The following is an 18,960-nucleotide window of genomic DNA, read 5'->3' on the forward strand; positions in this document are numbered from 1 at the left end:
AAATGACGATCGTCCACTAAAGTCCACTATATGGAGAAAAATCCAGGAATGTTTTCCTCAAAAAACTTAATTTCTTTTCAAATGAACAAAGAAAGACATAAACATCTTGGATGACATGGGGCACTCAAAAGTATTCCCATTCATTACTCAGGTAGAAGTATAGCTACTTGGGTTTTAAAAGACTTCTGTAGAAGGTAAAGTATCAACTCAAGCTTTTTACTCAAGTAAAAGTGTAAAAGTACTGGTTTCAAAACTACTTAAAGAATACAAGTAAAAGTAATGTAAAGAAAAAATGCCATTAAGGACAAAAGCTTAGGCCGTGCCAAAGCGGCCTATTGTGTACTACCCCACCTTCTCAAAAAACATTTTACTAAAGTTCATAATAACTATAATGTTATATTAAAATGTTAATGTTGAAAAATTTGGGATGCACTAGGGTACCTTTTCATCTGCATAAATGCCTATTGAAAATGAATGAATTTTAGTACAATGCAAATACATTAAATGAGCCAGTGGTGGAGAAATAATAACTTTTGAGAAATAATATTTTTTGAGTATCAATGGTTATGTCCTCCTTGCTGAAATGTGACATGATTTGTGTCATGTGCAGGTGCGATGGATTGATACAAACCAGTAGGGTATACATTCACTGGCCACTTTATTAGGTACACCTGTCCAACTGCGTGTTAATGCAAATTTCTTATCAGCCAATCACATGGCAGCAACTCAATGCATTTAGGAATGTAGACATGGTCAAGACGATCTGCTGAAGTTCAAACCAAGCGTCTGAATGAGGAAGAAAGGTGTTTTAAGTGATTCTGAACGTGGCATGGTTGTTGGTGCCAAACGGGCTGGTCTGAGTATTTCAGAAACTGCTGATCTACTGGGATTTTCATGCACAACCATCTCAAGGGTTTACAAATAATGGTCAGAAAAACAGAAAATATCCAGTGAGTGGCAGTTCTTTGGGCGCAAATGCCTTGTTGATGCTAGAGGTCAAAGGAGAATGGCCGGTGGTTTGAGCTTATAGAAAGGCAACAGTAACTCAAAGAACCACTCGTTACAACCGAGGAATGCAGAAGAGCATCTCTGAACGCACAACATGTCAAACCTTGAGGCGGAGGGGCTACAACAGCAGAAGACCCCACCGGCTGCCACTCCTGACAGCTATGAACAGTAAACTGAGGCTACAATTCGTACAGGCTCACCAAAATTGGACAGTAGAAATTGGAAAAATGTTGCCAGGCTGATGAGTCTTGATTTCTGCTGCGACATTCAGATGGTAGAGTCAACAACATGAAAGCATGGATCCATCCTGCCTTGTATCAACAGTTCAGGCTGGTGGTGGTGGTGTAATGGTGTGGGGGATATTTTCTTGGCACACTTTGGGCCCATTCGTACCAATTGAGCATTGTGTATTGTTTCTGACAATGTCCATCATTTTATGACCACAGTGTACCCATCCTCTGATTGCTACTTCCAGCAGGATAACGTGCCATGTCATAAAGCGCAAATCATCTCAGACTGGTTTCTTGAACATGAAAATGAGTTCATAGTACTCAAATGGCCTCCACAGTCACCAGATCTCAACCCAATAGAGCATCTTTGGGATGTGGTGGAACGGGAGCTTCATGCCCTGTATATGCAGCTGACAAATCTGTAACAACTGCATGATGTTATCATGTCAATATGGACCAAAATCTCTGAGGAATGTTTCCAGTACCTTGTTGAATCTGTGCCACGAAAGATTAAGGCAATTCTGAAGGCAAAAGGGGGTCCAACCCGGTACTAGTAAGGTGTACCTAATAAAGTGGCCAGCGAGTGTATATTGTATATATGGTCTAATACCATACATTGGCATTACGTCATTTTCACTAAATTTGAATGTTATGCACAAACCTTGGACCACTCAGAGGCCTCCCAAACGGTTAGGCAGTCTCTACCCTCACAGTGTTGTACGCCGGCTGGTTTGGAGCTGACGCAGTACAGGTCTCTGGTGTGAATGTACGTGCCATTCTGCAGCTGGTACACGCACCCAACTTCCCGCTCCTGCAGACCTTTACCGCAAGTTGCTGAACACCTCCCCCAGTCACCAGTGACCCACCTAGAGCACAAAAGAGAGACAGACATTAATTTAGAAATGTATGACTTTAGTCAAACCATTGTCAATGCATTGAAATATCTGGAGCTACCTTTGAATAGCCAGACATTAGATTTGTTGCATAATTTTGGCCAGGACTTAATCGTTCAGAGTGGAAAAATTTGCCTGGCTGATGTAAAGCTTAAGTTTAAGGTTCATGCTGTTTATGGATGAGTTATCTAAAACAGCTGGCACCACCATAAAAGACTAGCAAAAATACACATTCAAAAAAACTGCAAAGGTTGTGCAAAACACAAGGAGTAAATGTTTAGAAACGTGTGTAAACTTTTTTTTTTAAATTTACGTCTGTCCTAAAGTATTGATTATTTTTCAACATAAAGCAAACAATTTCTGCTTGAGTACTGCTTGAATAACATACACTGCTTTCTTTCTTACTTAGTATTTTTGTCTTGTTTTCTGTAAAAATATCAAAAATTGTCTTAAGATAAGATGGATTTTCATTTGAGGAAAATGACCTAGGAAAATAAGTCTAGTTTTTAAACAAAAATATAAATAGTAAATTAGTGTATAAAACAAGCAAAAAAGTCTGCCAAAGAAATGAGAAAAAATTCTATTGGCAGATTTTTTGCTAGTTTTAAGCTCGAATGCCTTCTCTGAACTCCTCTCAGGCGGAGGTTTCCGCCTTCCAATTGGTTGCCGCCGAACATTTCCGCCTTCCGATTGGTTGCCGCCGAACAGCGTCATATTTCATTACCATAAAGTTGAGTTGATTTCAACTCTCCTCGACACTCACGCTGTACATGGCGCACCGCGCCGCTGCTCGCCGGAGCTCGCCGCGGCTCTCATTGAAAATGAATGACTTCCAGCCACTTTGACGCTTTCGCCGGTGGCGGTCTGAATGCACAGTAATGCACCTGTTGCGACGGTGTTTACTCTCCCCACCAGCAGCAGGATCTTCAGCGCAGCGGGAAAAATTATAAATGGAGGATTATTAGAGCATCCAAAAAATAATCTATAAAAGACTTCTGCTTGCATTCATGAAAAAAGAAGGCTGTCATTTATTTCTTGTTTGAGATTGGACTATTTTCTTAGTTTAACTGTTGTATAGAAGAATAGCCACGTCATGGTAAAGCCTTACATTTTATGAAAATTTTATAGAGAAGGTGTAAGGTAAGGCAACCTGCATGTTTATTTCCTTTCATTTTTGTTTTGATTGTATAGCCCTTTTCATTAATATTCTGAACCCTGTTGCGACTGCGAGCAGCAGAGCAGCCTACCTCCGCTTTTTAAAAATAGTGTGTGTTGTTGATAATAAAAGTTTAAACTAACATTGTGATATGCTTGAAATGTATCTTTTATAAAGTTGATATTGTAGGCAAGTGATGTGTTGATTTGAGAGGCTAAACTGATCAACAAGTCATCAACTTGCTATCGCTAACCCCCTTATTCCGCTAATTCCCTTGAGAGAGTAAAGTAAGGGATTACTCTTAATTTTCTTGTAATCTAACTACAGATACTTCTGATGTAACTAAATACTGTGTATGGACTGTTAAACAATTATGCATACTATATTACAATAGTGGATTAAAACATGGTTTTAGTTTACAATTCTGACTGTTAACTGGTTGATTATTAACATTAATAATAACCAAATGTTGGCTCTTTATTAAAACTTAATAACACATATGCCTGATTCTGCAAAACCTTATTCTACATCTCTAAACCTCCCCATTTCTACCAATACTTAAAATTAACAACTTCTTTAGTATTAATAAGCAGTAGTTGGAGTATATTGAGGCAAAAGTAGTTAACAGTTAGTTAATAGAGAGAATTGGACCCTAAAGTGGGACCAGAATAATTGATGTACTTTTATATATTATTTCTTCAAGCCATTTATAGCCTATCCTTGTATCATGTACTAAATAGGATTTAGAAAGTAATAAGTAACAAGTAATTAAATACTTTTTGGAGAAAGTAATTTGTAAAGCAATCTAATTACATGATTGAAGATGTAAATAGGAACTAGTAATTAATTACTTTTTTTGATAAACTTACCTAACACTGGCTGTTATAACCATAGAGTTTTATATAAAATACATTACTGTCTACAGTGTAACAGTAAAAAGAAAAGGCATGTTAATACGTTCCCATAATGAATTTAGTGTATATCAAAATAATTTCATCAGTTTTACAACACAATGTAAATATATCTTTATCTTCTAAACGGATTTGAAATGGTGAAGGACTGTCGTGTCACGTAGTCTATTCAAAAGAGACGATTGAGATCTCTCAAACTTCTCAGCGGTAAGATATTTCCAGTTTCACATATCAAATGTTAAATGGTTTGTTTTCTTTCATAAAAAAGTCACAGCAAACAGCACAAACTTATTCTACTCACAAACACAAACGTGCGGTATGTATGCTTAAGCTGATAAGCTGTCGGGCAAGGGCCGGGCTAGGGCTTAAGCATCTCAGCCCAGGGCCTAGATTTCAGGCCTGTGCAGGGCTGTAGTCTTCATTAATCAAATTCACTGAGTATCATTCAAAGGTTTAATACCACTAACTATGGTGGTACTTAGTTTGAATGCGATCATTATCTCGGCTGGGTAGCTTGTAAATGTAACTTTTCCAGCTGGACCGTTGCAGCCCACTGCCCAAAAAAATTGCGCAAAGGCCAGCCAGTCGTTACCTAGCAACCTCGTCAATGCACTTATGTGATGCTATCAGGATTACTTTATGTGGAGGTCACATGAAGCTTGTGTTGAGTGGTATGTTGTAGCCCTGACATGAGTCTGACTGGCTTATTGGCTTCCGGGCAATTTATGCCAATCTGTCTGCACCAGTCTTCCTGATAAAACCCTAAAAATCAGCTGAACAATGACCACTATTTATTTCTTTTGAATTATTTGTTTTTTCCTGAACAGTGCACAAAAACAGAAACATATTTTATTAAAGTAAATCGTGCATTATTTTTTATTTTAGACTAAGGTCTGAAAGCTTAAGAGCTTTTCAGGATAATAACATCAGTGTGCTAATACCATTAACACCATTATATCCCATCCCAGGTGTATATGACTTCCTTTTCTTCAGCTAAATACAATTGGAGTTATATTAAATAATATCCTGGCTCTTGTAAGCTTTGTAATACCATTGAAGGGTGTACTACACATCTATCATTAACTCATTCCCTGCCAGCTTTTTTTAAAGTTGCCCGCCAGCATTTTTTGTGACTTGCACAAAGATTTCACAAAATGCCTTCCAGGAAAATTTTCTTCTACAAATATATAAGCATACGATATAACAAATGTAATAACAGACCTTCTGCTTTCAAACAAAACTGTTTTTCATTTGTTCTCTTTTATAACCTCAAAAATATAAGTAGGTTATACATTTATAAGTACATTTTGAGCAAAAAAGCTGAAACAATTGCATTTTTGTGATTTTTTAGAGATCAGATTCCAAAAGATGATCAAAACAAATTAATTGAATTAGTTGATGGTTCAGTTTTACTTAGTTGGGCAAGAGCGCTACCTAGTAGATAGTAGTGAAATTATAGATTACCGTAAAACTTGTCAGGGAAGTGTCATTGGCAGGGAAGCAGTCTTAATTGACGAGATAACTCGCCAATGGTGGAAAAAGAGTTAAAGTCATCTCAATTATGGCATCCATTTTATTTTCTAAATGCTACCCCATGGATTTATTGTATATGATGACTTAGTACCTTTTGATGTGGTCAAATGAAACCCACTTTTAAAGCCGCTCTATGCATTTTTGGTTTTTGTCAAACAGCGACCCCTAGAGTCGCTGGAGAATACTTGCAACTGTCGTAATTTCCTACTCTAATACATCTCCGAGGATATTGACAAGGTAATGTTTCACAATTTCATACAAAAATTAGGCTACTGCATAGTCTACTAAACTACAGATGATGGTAATAGTATAATAAGAAGTTAATTCCAAGTGTAGAGTGCATATAATAATAAAACAGCCTACCGCGTTTGCTGGCTTATAACGTTTTTACATGATTGCAGCTAAATCACAAGTAAACATTACAAAATGCCATGACAAAGTTTATTGTGTAAGTTGCATTATTTCATAACATGCATTATTTTAGTTCGTTATAATGTCACTATACATGATTATTGCTATTTATCATTATAGTTTGCAAATTGTGCATGTTTACACTATTTACAACCTCTAGGCTTATTTATGTCCTGATAATTATGTGAGATATTGACAACTGTTGTCATGATAATCGCATGACATACTTCAAGCAAGCGCAACAACATAGGCCGCAAACAAGTTTACAAATAAGAGATTTACTTACTAGACCATCAACAAGCTCGCCAGATCAGCATCTCTGTTCCATTCAGTGCTGTCTTTTTGCTCACGCCAACGTGTAAAAACAAAAGTGGGACTCTTGTCCGGTTCCTAACGCGGTCAGATTCTCTTTTCCTTTTCCTACTCTTTTCCGAACGCGCTTTCTTAACTTTTCAATCGTTTAGCCTCACGTCTCAAATTCGCGCGTGCAGTTGTTGTTATAGGCTTGATCGACTACATGCAGCGCTGCAAGAACCGACAGCCGGATGACGTCAAAGTGCCGTCTCAGATCATTCTCGCGGTACTTTGACGTCATCCGGCGGTCGGTTCTTGCAGCGCCGCACGAAGTCGAACAAGCCTAACGTGTGTGACGTCGTTGCCGTAAAGCAAGTCGTGATTCTCGCGAGATTTGTCAGGGGTGGTTCTCTCAAGCTTGCATTGCTGGTTTTGCTAGCGGCGTCCTCCCCGAGCTTCGACAGGAGGAGGATTCGCCCTACAATGACTTTGTTTACCACCGAAATAACTTTGAAGCTGTTATATTAAGGTAAAATAACTGCATAGTATGTCTTTAAGTAATATTTTTCAAAACGCTCATGGCGCTGTTCCTGTGCTGAAAGGGGGGGGGGGGGGCAACAACCATTTTTCCTGTCGTTAAACTAGCAAAAGTAGATTTGGACTAGCCCTTTGTGCACTTGCGCTGTGCCTTTTAGACCATGAGCTTAGATCATTAAAAAAAGTCCCACGGTCTGTTTGGACACACGCGGACCTACTGAAAGAGCTACTCTGTGAAACAGCAAATCAGAGCAGAGCTCAACATTATTATTCCTGACCCTTTCAAATAATGTAATAATAGACCATTTCGTTCTAAAGGCCAAATCCTATGTAAAACCGTCTCTGAGTCATTTTTGCACTTAATAAAGCCACATGCCTTCTATGTAGATATCAGACAGCAATTTAACATTATTTCAATGCATTCTTTGGCACATTTAAAGTCTGTGTAAAGTTCAAAATTAACTATGTTCTCAGTTTGTCACACAACACTTAGAGGTTTCCGGAGATGCAAACAGGTCTACCTGTGCTACTCCAAATCAGCTCCAAATCAGCTAAACCGTGTGGGGGTGGAGTCACCACTCTCTAGGACTCTCTGACGTGAATGGCACGAAGGAACCTCAAGTGCTTCTGACTCAACAGAAGGGGATGGCTGGCGAGTTGCGACGGGTGGTAGAGGTGGAGTCTAGTCCAAGCCATCCATCCCCGCCGTGCGAGGGAACATGGGAGTCATCTCTGGAACCGGCTCCTCCGATGCTGCGACCAACATACGTCTTCCTCGGGAGAGTCGAAGGATAGGTGCGGTACACTCGGTCTGCAACCTCCCTCTGACGTCTCAGCTGGCTGCGAAGCTGAGGAGTGAGAGGCCCTGGAAGGTTGGTTCCCCTTCGGGGGACTGTCACCTGTGGAACCCCATCGTTCAACGACATCGATCGAGGCAATGGGGCGCGAGGCAACCTACTTCGAATGATGGTCATCTTCCTGCAGTGGGAACATGAACCATCCACAAAAGTCGCCTCAGCGTGTGAAATGCCCAGACACAAGAGGAAGCCAACCTTGGAGCACAGAGAAATGCTGTCTTTAATAAGACGCAGATCAATGTGCAGCTCTTTCTTGAGGAAAAGCTCTTTTGTGCAGATGGATAATGAAGCACGCAGGGATAGATAGGACCACACACTCAGGAACTTTTAAAAGAGGCAGTGGACACCGCTGCAGTGCTGTAATGCCAACTATCTACGCAATAAACCCTCTTCTCTAAACCACAAATATGCTTCTGTTCTCACAGATGTGCTGTTGTCTCTGAAGCAAAAAGCTAATGAATGCAGTTCACCTGCTGGCATTTATACCCACCTGGCAGGGTGAGGCTAGCAGATGCAAATACGGCATGCCAACATTCATTGGCTCTTTGAAGCTGATTGATCTCTCTAAGCGAGTTCCCAATTCGTCGATCACAACTTGACGTCGTAGTGACTGACTGAAAGGGAACAGCATATTTGACAAAGTTATCACTATTATCCAGTGGTGTGGGTGCTAATATAGTTATCGTTATAATTAACTTCACAGTTACCGTTAAAGTGTGACCAGCTCTTTAGGAGAAAAAAATAAATAAATATTAGAATCCTAACCTTAACATAGACTGAATGAGAGACATATGTCATTGTAACAGTCATAGGGCTCTTTTAAAAAGGACATTTCACAAGACTTTTTTAAGATTGTAAAACACATTTTTGGTTTCCCCTTAGTACATGTGTAAAGTTTTAGCTTAAAATACCATATGGACAATTTATTATAGCATGTTAAAATTGCCACTTTGCGCAAAAGGTATGAGCAAAAATGTGCCATTTTTGTGTCTCATTTTAAATGCAATTGAGAGCTGATGAAATGCAATCACTGATCGCCATGATAGTAGTTTGTTGAAAATGAAACTGTCAATTGTGCTGTCAATTATTTTCCCTTTCTCTCCGCACTAAATAGTAGTGCTGTGGTTGGATAGTGCAGATTAAGGGGCGGTAAGGAGAGCCAAATTTTACATAATTGCAGAGAATAGTTTACCAAAACTAAGTTATGGGGTTGTTCTTTTTCACATTTTCTAGATTGATAGAAGCACAGGGGACCCGCATGTCAAAAAGTCATATTTTCATGATATGTCCCCTTTAACTCTGGCCAGTCACAACCACCCAGAAAACCAAAGTGACTGGCATTAGAAAATGAAGATTTGCACAGGCAAGCAACACTATATCTAATTTTCTACAGAAAACATATAAATCTAGTTGACAGTCTTCAAAGTTCACACGCAACTAAGAAAGAAATCGGCATCTGGAGTCCAAACAATAAGATAAGATTGAATGTGTTGGTAGGAAAATGCACTTTGAAAAATCTGCTTTCCAAAAAAGTGTTAAAGTGAATGCATGGTTCGCATCAATGTCAGTACACCTAAGATTAATAACTCTTGCATAAAGCTGGGAAGCCCTGATGTTCATCAAACCATCAGACAAATTGTTTATCACTGTTATTGCTTCTTCTAAAAATGGTGCCCTGTAATATCACTCAAGTAAAGTCATGTAAAGACTTACACACTTTAAGATACTAAATTAAGTGAAAAAAAAAAAACAACAAGACAAGAAAAGTTGACATGTCTTTAAAAAACGATTAAAATGAATAATTTAGGACAATTAGTATGGCCAATTTCTTTCAAGCTAAGAGAACTAAAAGCTCCAAATTTGAAAATAAAATAGTGAGCACTGGATTATGAGTATTGTAAGTGCGTTAATTCTTTGTTGTTTCTTATTGGTTATGTACGGTCCCGTGGGCACAGGTGATCGCTTCCGTTTTCTTTATTATCTCTTTTGTCGGGTTGATTGTGCATTGGTTGTAGAGGTTGAGTAGCGGGAACCAACTTTCTGTTGACCGTATTAATGCCGTTCTAATCGTGTGTTATGTGCTTAAATAAAAACTAAAAGCAAGATAAATCATCAGTGCTTCATTGAAGTCAGGATAACCGACGGCGAACGAGTCACAGGCTACGTAGCCTCTATGTGGCTATTGGATGCCGCAAATAAGTATGATGCCATTTCTTCCACATCATACTCAAGGGTTGCCCTACTCTAGGATTGTTTTTGCATCTGGTTCTTACATGTAAATTTTACTAAATGCAATAGATGAGAGGGTTTTTTCAACTGAGTGGAATACAGTATTAAATTTCAAATGTTGTTATTTTTCCATTTTGGACCCATAAATCAAAAGTCTTAGTTCATGTGAGTTTTTGACATACAAAATCCATACACACAATCTTTTAAGTTAAAATTGTAAGTTCAGAATGTTTTGATGAATATCCATAATCCTTTCTAAAAACGTTTTTATCAAAAAAAAAAATGAACTGATAGGGCATCCAAATAGTTGTTAATTAAGAAGTCATAGCGTTTTAATATCTTTTTAGCTTTAGTGATGTTATTCATATAATATGCTATATGAACACCAAAGTAAATTAATTTGACAGTTTAAGTTCAATCCACGTAAGCACTAAGTTAAGTGAACTTATACGTTTTGGTGGACCAACTTCTTTATGTTCTTCTTTTAACTCTTTCCCCACCAGCTTTTTAAAAAATGTTGCCAGCAAGCGGCAGCATTTTTTATGATTTTTACAAAAGTTTAATGCCTACCAGAATTTTTTTAAAATATATATAAATTCTTTTTTAATTTATATATAAAAAAAGAACAGACCATCTGCAAACAAAACAAAAAATACTATCTTCATTTCTTCTCTTTTTATCACCTATCAAATATGGGTAGGTTTCTTCAAAAATAAAAAAAATGTGTATAATTTTGGAGAAAATTGCATTTTTGTAAAGGATTTTTTGTTAGAGATCAGATTCAGAACAATGATCAAAATACACAAAGTATTTACTGTTTTGGATCAGTGGATGTTTCAATGTTTTATAAGTTGGGTAAGAGCACCACATAGTAGATAATAGCAGAATATTGATTGCTGTAAAAATTTGTCATTGGCAGCAAAGCGTTTTCTCTTAATTGCCGAGATAACCCATCAATGGCGGGGAAAGAGTGTACAGACTTATTAAGGAAAGTTAACATTAAATAATAGGTTTAGTGGACTTTTATACAATCACCTAAAGGATTATTAGGAACACCTGTTTAATTTCCCATTAATGCAATTATCTAATCAAACATGGCAGTTGCTTCAATGCATTTAGGGGTGTGGTCCTGGTCAAGACAATCTCCTGAACTCCAAACTGAATGTCAGAATGGGAAAGAAATGTGATTTAAGCAATTTTGAGCGTGGCATGGTTGTAGGTGCCAGACGGGCCAGTCTGAGTATTTCACAATCTGCTCAGTTACTGGGATTTTTACGCACAACCATTTCTAGGGTTTACAAAGGATGATGTGAAAAGGGAAAAACATCCAGTATGCATCAGTCCTGTGGGTGAAAATGCCTTGTTGATGCTAGAGATCAGAGGAGAATGGGCCGACTGATTCAAGCTGATAGAAGAGCAACTTTGACTAAATAACCACTCGTTACAACCAGTGTTGGGTAAGTTACTCAAAAAAAGTAATTAATTACTAGTTACTAATTACATCTTGAATCATGTAATTAGATTACATTACAAATTACTTTCTCCAAAAAGTATTTAATTACTTATGACTAATTACTTTCTAAATCCTATTCAATATATGATACAAGAATAGGCTTGAAATGGCTCAAAGAAATAATATATAAATGTACATCGACTATTCTTGTCCCACTTTATGGTCCAATTCTCTCCAACTACTGCTTATTAATACTAAAGAATTTGTTAATTTTAAGTATTGGTAGAAATTGGGAGGGTTAAGGATGTAGAATAAGGTTTTGCAAAATCAGTCATTAATATGTGCTATTAAGGATTAATAAACAGCCAACATCTCATTAATATTAATGCTAATAATCAACCAGTTAATAGTGAGAATTGTAAACTAAAACCATGTTAAATCCAATATCATATTATAGTATACAAAGTATTTAGTTACCTCAGAAGTAACTGTAATTAGATTACAATAAAAATACGAGTAATCCCTTACTTTACTTTTTCAAGGGAAAAGTAATTAAATTACAGTAACTAATTACTTAGTAACTAGTTACACCCAACACTGGTTACAACCGAAGTATGCAGCAAAGCATTTGTTAAGCCACAGCACGCACAACCTTGAAGTGGATGGGCTACAACAGCAGAAGACCCCACCGGGTACCACTCATTTCCACTACAAATAGGAAAAAGGGGCTACAATTTGCATGAGCTCACCAAAATTGGACAGTTGAAGACTAGAAAAATGTTGCCTGGTCTGATGAGTCTCAATTTCTGTTGAGACATTCGGATGGGAGAGTCAGAATTTGGCGTAAACAGAATGAGAACATGGATCCATCATGCCTTGTTACCACTGTGCAGGCTGTTTGTGGTGGTGTAATGGTGTGGGGATGTTTTCTTGGCACACTTTAGGCCCTGTAGTGCCAATTGGGCATCGTTTAGATGCCACAGCCTACCTGAGCATTGTTTCTGACCATGTCCATCCCTTTATATTATCCTCTGATGGCTACTTCCAGCAGGATAATGCACCATGTCACAAAGCTTGAGTAATTTCTAATTGGTTTCTTGAACATGACAATGAATTCACTGTACTACAATGGTCCCTACAGTCACCATATCTTAACCCAATAGAGCATCTTTGGGATGTGGTGGAACGAGAGTGTCATGCCCTCCATCAACTGCAAGAAGCTATCCTATCAATATGACCCAACATTTCTAAAGAATGCTTTCAGCACCTTGTTGAATCAATGCCACGTAGAATTAGGGCAGTTCTGAAGGCGAAAAAGGGGGCAACCACAGTATTAGTATGGTGTTCCTAATAATCCTTTAGGTGAGTGTATATGGTTTGGCAAAACTTCTTCAACCACAAAATTTGAATAAACTAAAACCTTTTTTCTTTTTATATAGTGCAGAAATCTCTGAAACATGCTAGCATCTGTGTTGATCAATGATGTGGAAAACACTAAACAAGAATGTCATTCATAATGGAACACCAAAAAACTGTGGATTATTTGGGTCTGTTGATAGATAAAACTAAAGCTAATGTTTTGGGAAGAAAAACAAACCAACATGTAGAATTGGGACACCAAATAACTGTGGATTATTTGGATCTGTTAATAGATGAAACCCAAGCTAATTTTTAAGGGAGAAAAACAAACCAACAAAGTGTAGAAATGAGGAACAACCTCACATCATCAATTAAACCTCATCTAAGCTGTCAAATATGGTGAAGGGGCCATCAGGGCTTGGAGATGCTTGGCTGCTTCAGGGTCGGCACAGCATGCCATCATCAACGAAAATATGAATTCCCATGTTTATTAGGACAGTTTGCAGGAATATGTGGGACCATCTGTCTGCCAAGTGAAGCTGGGTGATGCGAAGGGACAACGACCCAAAGCACAGGAATAAATCATCAGCGAGTGGCTTCAACAGAGGAAAAGACACCTGGAGTGGCCCAGATGTCAACAGAGTGATTAACATCACACATCTCAAGAATACTCCTGAGATGAAATAGCTTTGTAAAGAGGAATGGTGCCAAATTCTTCCTGACTGGTGTGTAACGCTGAGCCACGATTACAGGAACTGTTTGGTAAAGAAAAGAAAATATCTATATATCCAAAGGGTGCACATACTTACAGTTACAAAGCATTTTTAATCAGTATCTGTGCTCCATGGGTTCAAACCCATGACCTTTTGCACTGTTAATGCAATGCTCTACCACTGAGCTATACAGGAACACACATTTTTGTTCAATCGTAATTCTGTCACTATGATATTGATCTATTATTTTCTCAAGGGAGCAAACCTTTACCTCTTGAAAACAGCTTACAATTAACATGAGTTATATTGCACCTTGATAAGCTAGTGAAAACTCTTTAAAAATATAACAGCTTTCCAAAATCAGATTAATCAAATTTTATCATACAGTATTTATATTGTTGTAATATTGGCAAAACAAAAAGATTTGGTGTTAAAATAAACACTATAAGTGAACATATGCCAATTAATCTAGATGACTGAATTGCATTTAAAAAAAAGTTTTTTATAGAGACACAAATATATATTCCTGGTTTTATTTTAATGAGAGGATAATACTTCATAATGTGTATTTTCAGGGACGACCCTATATAATTTCAATAGCACTACACGTTTTGTCAATGCAGCATCCCTTTGATTTATATTCTTCCTAGAGAACAATGGATCTGTGTTTTTCATCTTTACAGAGATGATGGGAACAGAAGAGGTTATGTATTATGTTCGGGTGTCCTTGTGTCCTGCCCGGAACTAGGTTTGATCGAAGGGAAATCGAGTTTGTTGAACACATTATTCATAAGTGCAATATTGTCTCCTGAGTGCTCTACAGAGAGAGAAAGAAGGCCATGGCTCAGTGCCAAAACCAAATTCACAATTGTCTTGCTGTCTACTGCCTACATAAGCAGCTGCCTTCCAAAAGGTCCATTACACTTTTGCATATTTATAAATTTGTGTTTGTATGTTTGTAGTTGCCTTTGTGTATCTGCGTCATTATGCAAGTACACAGCCAAAACTCTAGATGATGGTGTTTATTTTTATAATGTCATGGTCACACAATACGTGACCTTTCATGAAATTCAAAATGGAGGAATCATTAATAGTAGCGGCGTCGCACAATCCTGTCTTATTCAACACTGCTTTGAACAATCTCTCCAGTTTTTTACGATTCGGCAAAATCAACAAAATGTTGCGGTATTTTGCGATCGCAAAATAATCGCAAAAATTAAAAAGTTCTCATAATTTTGTATAAAATTATCTAATATTCTGTCATGATACAGTGTAGTCAACTTGGTGACCATTTCTAGCTTTATTTTGCCATGAACTATCTTTCTCTTCAGCATGCTGGACCCCACTAACAGCAATCCCGCACCCCACAATTTACAGGCAATCACAATCTCCTAACCTGAGCACATATTACTTATCACATTTAATTATAAAGTTTTTAATTGTTAGCTAGTATAATGCATTATTTTCACGAGGATACATACGTCAAACTTCTGTGTGGCGGCTGGTAACTAGGGGGCGCCGCACCCCAAAGTTGGCGAGAGAAGAAAGCTACTTTAGCATGTTACAAAAAAGTTAAATATATAATGCAAATTAATACAAAATAAAATCATTTAGTTATACTATTTCACTGTAAGTCATGTTATTTATTTAAAAAAATGTTGGTCAGTAAAAAGGGTAAAAACATGTGACCTGAGGCTAAGCTCTATTTAGCTGGTTTTGGATCCGCCCTGGGGCGCAGGACCGTGCGCCCCCAAACCCTCCCACTTATGTTGTAAGTGAATCAATATTTGTGTTTTTATGTTTGTGACCTCATGTGATTAAATCGTTTTCAGAGTCTCATAACCGCGTTGCAGATTGCCATGTAACTTCTAGATACAGTACTAATCAGTGAAAGCAAGTGAAATACCTTGTGATGAAAGAAAATATGATTTTATGTTTACAAAATCACCATTTACAAGACGTTTGGTTGAAGAATAAATAAAGGATTAAGGAGCTTAGACCAGATTGAGCAGCAGGAAATTATTATTGTGGAGTTTACATGCTTTTCCAGGACTTATGGCAAGCAAAGTTGGCTAACCTTAGCTGGATGCTATGTAAGTCAAATGCCTTTTATTATTTCCCTGTTTGCTGTTTATAAGACTGCGTAACATACTGGGCGAAACTTTGTGCCGCATTTAAGCTGCCTTTGCGTGGACATGATGCTCAGATAATCCGGTAATTTCCGTTGCTTGGTCAACTTTGTAACAACGTACTGGTCTGTGATTAGGCAACTTTAATGTGTGTGTGTGTGTGTTTGCGTGCATGTGTGTTTGCGTGCGAGTGTGTGTCAGATCTTGATAATCGAAATGTAATGTAAGAGCATGCGATCAATCTCCAGAAAAAAGTTAAACTGTGTTGTCTATCTGAGGTAAAAACACAACATCTAATGACAAGAGTCTGCATTTATCTGCCTTCATGCGTTTATTACACAAGATAGTTTCAGATAGGCTACACCAGGGGTGTCCAATACGTTGATCGCAAAGGCAATGCTGGTAGATCGCACATAATTGCACATAGAGAGCACAAAATTGACATTATGGTCTTAAGAGTAATTGTGAAACAAGTCTTTTTGAGTTGCTGCACCTTCCTTCTCAAATGTGTTTTTATAAATCTTATGCTAGCCCGCTGCAGCTCAGTCGTCTTTCGAAATTGACCAGGATGAGCATTCTTGCCTTGATGCAGGAGTGGATCCATGCGCACGGTGAAACAAGAAAGAGAGAGATAGATATGCTCCTGATATTGTTGTCATTGTCGAGTTTGTTTCACTAAACCACATCTCCGCTATTTTAAGGAGTACTCAACTTGTACTCAACGATTTTTTTAACTTCTCAAAAAGAATGGAGTAACAGCCCTAAATTTAATGTAGAGATATATGCAGTATAGTCCTAACAAGCATTTAAAGTGTTATTAGAAATTAAACTGTGTTTTTTAGCAGGTAGATCTATTTGGCTTTATCATTTTAAAAGTAGATCACCACACAAAAATGTCTGGACACCCCTGGGCTACACAGTGTTTAATTCAATTCAGATTTTTACTTGTCTGTTGCTATTTTTTGCAATAGTATTTTGTGATTTGTTCATATTTGCCTGTTCGTGTGTTTTATCACCTCAGCTGTCTGTCACTGCAAGAAAAAATGATGTATTAATCTGCTTCATGTGATGTTAAACATGTAAAGTGATGCACGTCTTTGTTCATCTGTTCTCTTCACAAATAAATAAACACATTTGAACTTGAATGCCCGTCTTGTAAGTTCATAATTAGAAATGAACAGGTGAACGAAAACAATTATTATCATTAAAACATAAAATGACATGAAATGATAATTGACTGTGAGGATTTTAAAATGAAACTCTGGTATGTTTGTGTGATATGAAGTTGTTTTGAACTTGGGACACAAAAGAAAGGCATATGTCCACAATCATCTCATCTCAGTAAACATGTGCCAGGGTTCCTACACCTTAATTAACTTCAAATTCAAGGACTTTCCAGGTCCAATAATATTGTCACAGCACGAGTTCCTTTAAAAGGGAACTGTGTCACTGCGGTGACACTTTGGGGACACCTCCAGGGGTAAGTGCGTGTGAATGTGTATATCAAATTCAACCAATGGTGAGGCTTAACGACAAAGAAAGGGTGACGCAGGAGCCAGGAAGTATATCGCTATCTGAAATATTGTCAAAGACGGCTTACAGTCACGCAGGAAATATGGCAAGGGAGACGCAGCGTCTCGCTCCCTTCTCAGGGAACAACAGTTACATATGTAATCCGAGACGTTTTCATGTGTCAAACACAACTATGCCAAAAAGCATTTTGGTATGAATCAACATTCGCATACAGAAGATATAAGCACTGAAAGCGAACAGTGCTTAATTCATCATGGAGACCCATTTTTTAAAACCACTTTGTGACAGCCTACGTTAATCAAAAAGCAGTGTATCTATATCTTGAACTTTGTCATATTTTCATTTTGTTTCTCTGTTCTTTTCATTTGATCACTGACATTTACTTAATTATTTAATTAATTAGAACTTAATTTTGATCACAAAAATAAATCATGAAATCCTGGAGGGACTGTTTGAAAGATTTTAAAATGATTATGCATATTTTCCCAAGTATTAAAGTATCTTTTGACATTTTATTTAGTTTAAATAGAATAACATCCACACTGTCATAACTGTTGAGGGTAAAATCAAATTTGTACACTTATAGGCTATATTGGAAAAATACACAAAAATGGCATGTGCATAATAATTTGGAATCCGGCGTATTCTGGATTAAATTGTATATTTTAACATTCAAACAAATATTCTTAAAATTAGTTTTTAAAGGCAATTTTCTCACCTTACACCTAGAGTTAGATTGTTACTTTAAACCAGTGGTTATCAAACTTTTCGGCATGCGCCCCTCCCTTGTGTAGGGCGCATCCCTTCTTGGCCCCACCATAGAAAATTCATGACATAAAATAATCTCTGAATATGAATTAAACAAAGCATTTTAAATGATACAATGTACAATGTAGTGCCCCCCAGCACCATTTCATGGCCCCCAAGTTTGAGAACCACTGCTTTACACCATTCAAAGTAATATTTCCGTGTTTAGTTTATACCTGTACTGGCAGGGGTGGGTGTTGCACTGGCGAATCTGTGGCGGAGGTCTGTTATCCACCTGACAATAGCTGTCGTTCACTTGGGTCATGGTCTTGTTGACAATCCTCATGCATGAGACCACAGTCCTTCTCTCTCCTGAAACAGTGAGCGGCCAAAGATTAATATCACAATACAAAAGAGAAACAACTTTGAGTTTTTGAACAAGAGGTTTGAGAATCGAATTGTGAGAAATGCCAAGTTGTAGACACAGACTAATTCAATTCAACATAATTCAGAAGGAATATTACACACCAGAGAGACAAGATAATAAGATAAGTGTTACTTATTCTGAACACAGCGCAGGTGTAAAGTAGAGGTGGGCACATTATTACATACAGTATGCTGTGAGGATGTGGAAAATTAAAAAATTCTTGGAGAGGATGTTACATAATAGTTATAAAATCACCCAGGGCTGCACAATGAGAATCTATTGAACCTATGAATCTATTGAAAATGCAGATGTGTGGTTTACGGAGTTGCATGAAATTTGTTAGCTTCCTGTTATATACTGTAGCCCACTTTATTTTGTTAATACAGAGCTAAACATGACAGACATGAAGAACGAAGCGAAACATAGAACATTTATTATATGCGGTGCTTTGTGGAAAATTAACCAGATAACTGCAGATGGCTGTTTAAAAGCAGGGTCCATGATCTCTGAAAGCCAATGTTGGCATTTCAAATCACTTAA

The 18,960-nt window shown here is 37.6% G+C and overlaps 1 protein-coding gene across 3 annotated transcripts in view; it reads right to left on the minus strand.

Moving 5' to 3' along the window:
- Positions 1–18,960, minus strand: part of adamts17 (ADAM metallopeptidase with thrombospondin type 1 motif, 17) — a 244,291-nt gene that overhangs the window by 57,312 nt on the left and 168,019 nt on the right. For all 3 annotated transcript variants that reach the window (XM_055187083.2, XM_055186975.2, XM_055187023.2), the window contains 2 exons: positions 18,230–18,365; positions 1,900–2,104 (listed from right to left, as the gene is read on the minus strand). In XM_055187083.2, coding sequence (XP_055043058.2) covers positions 1,900–2,104; positions 18,230–18,365 — 341 coding nt within the window. The remainder of the gene's footprint in view (positions 1–1,899; positions 2,105–18,229; positions 18,366–18,960) is intronic.

The sequence above is a fragment of the Misgurnus anguillicaudatus genome, chromosome 21 (genome assembly GCF_027580225.2).
Source record: "Misgurnus anguillicaudatus chromosome 21, ASM2758022v2, whole genome shotgun sequence".
Taxonomy (NCBI): domain Eukaryota; kingdom Metazoa; phylum Chordata; class Actinopteri; order Cypriniformes; family Cobitidae; genus Misgurnus; species Misgurnus anguillicaudatus.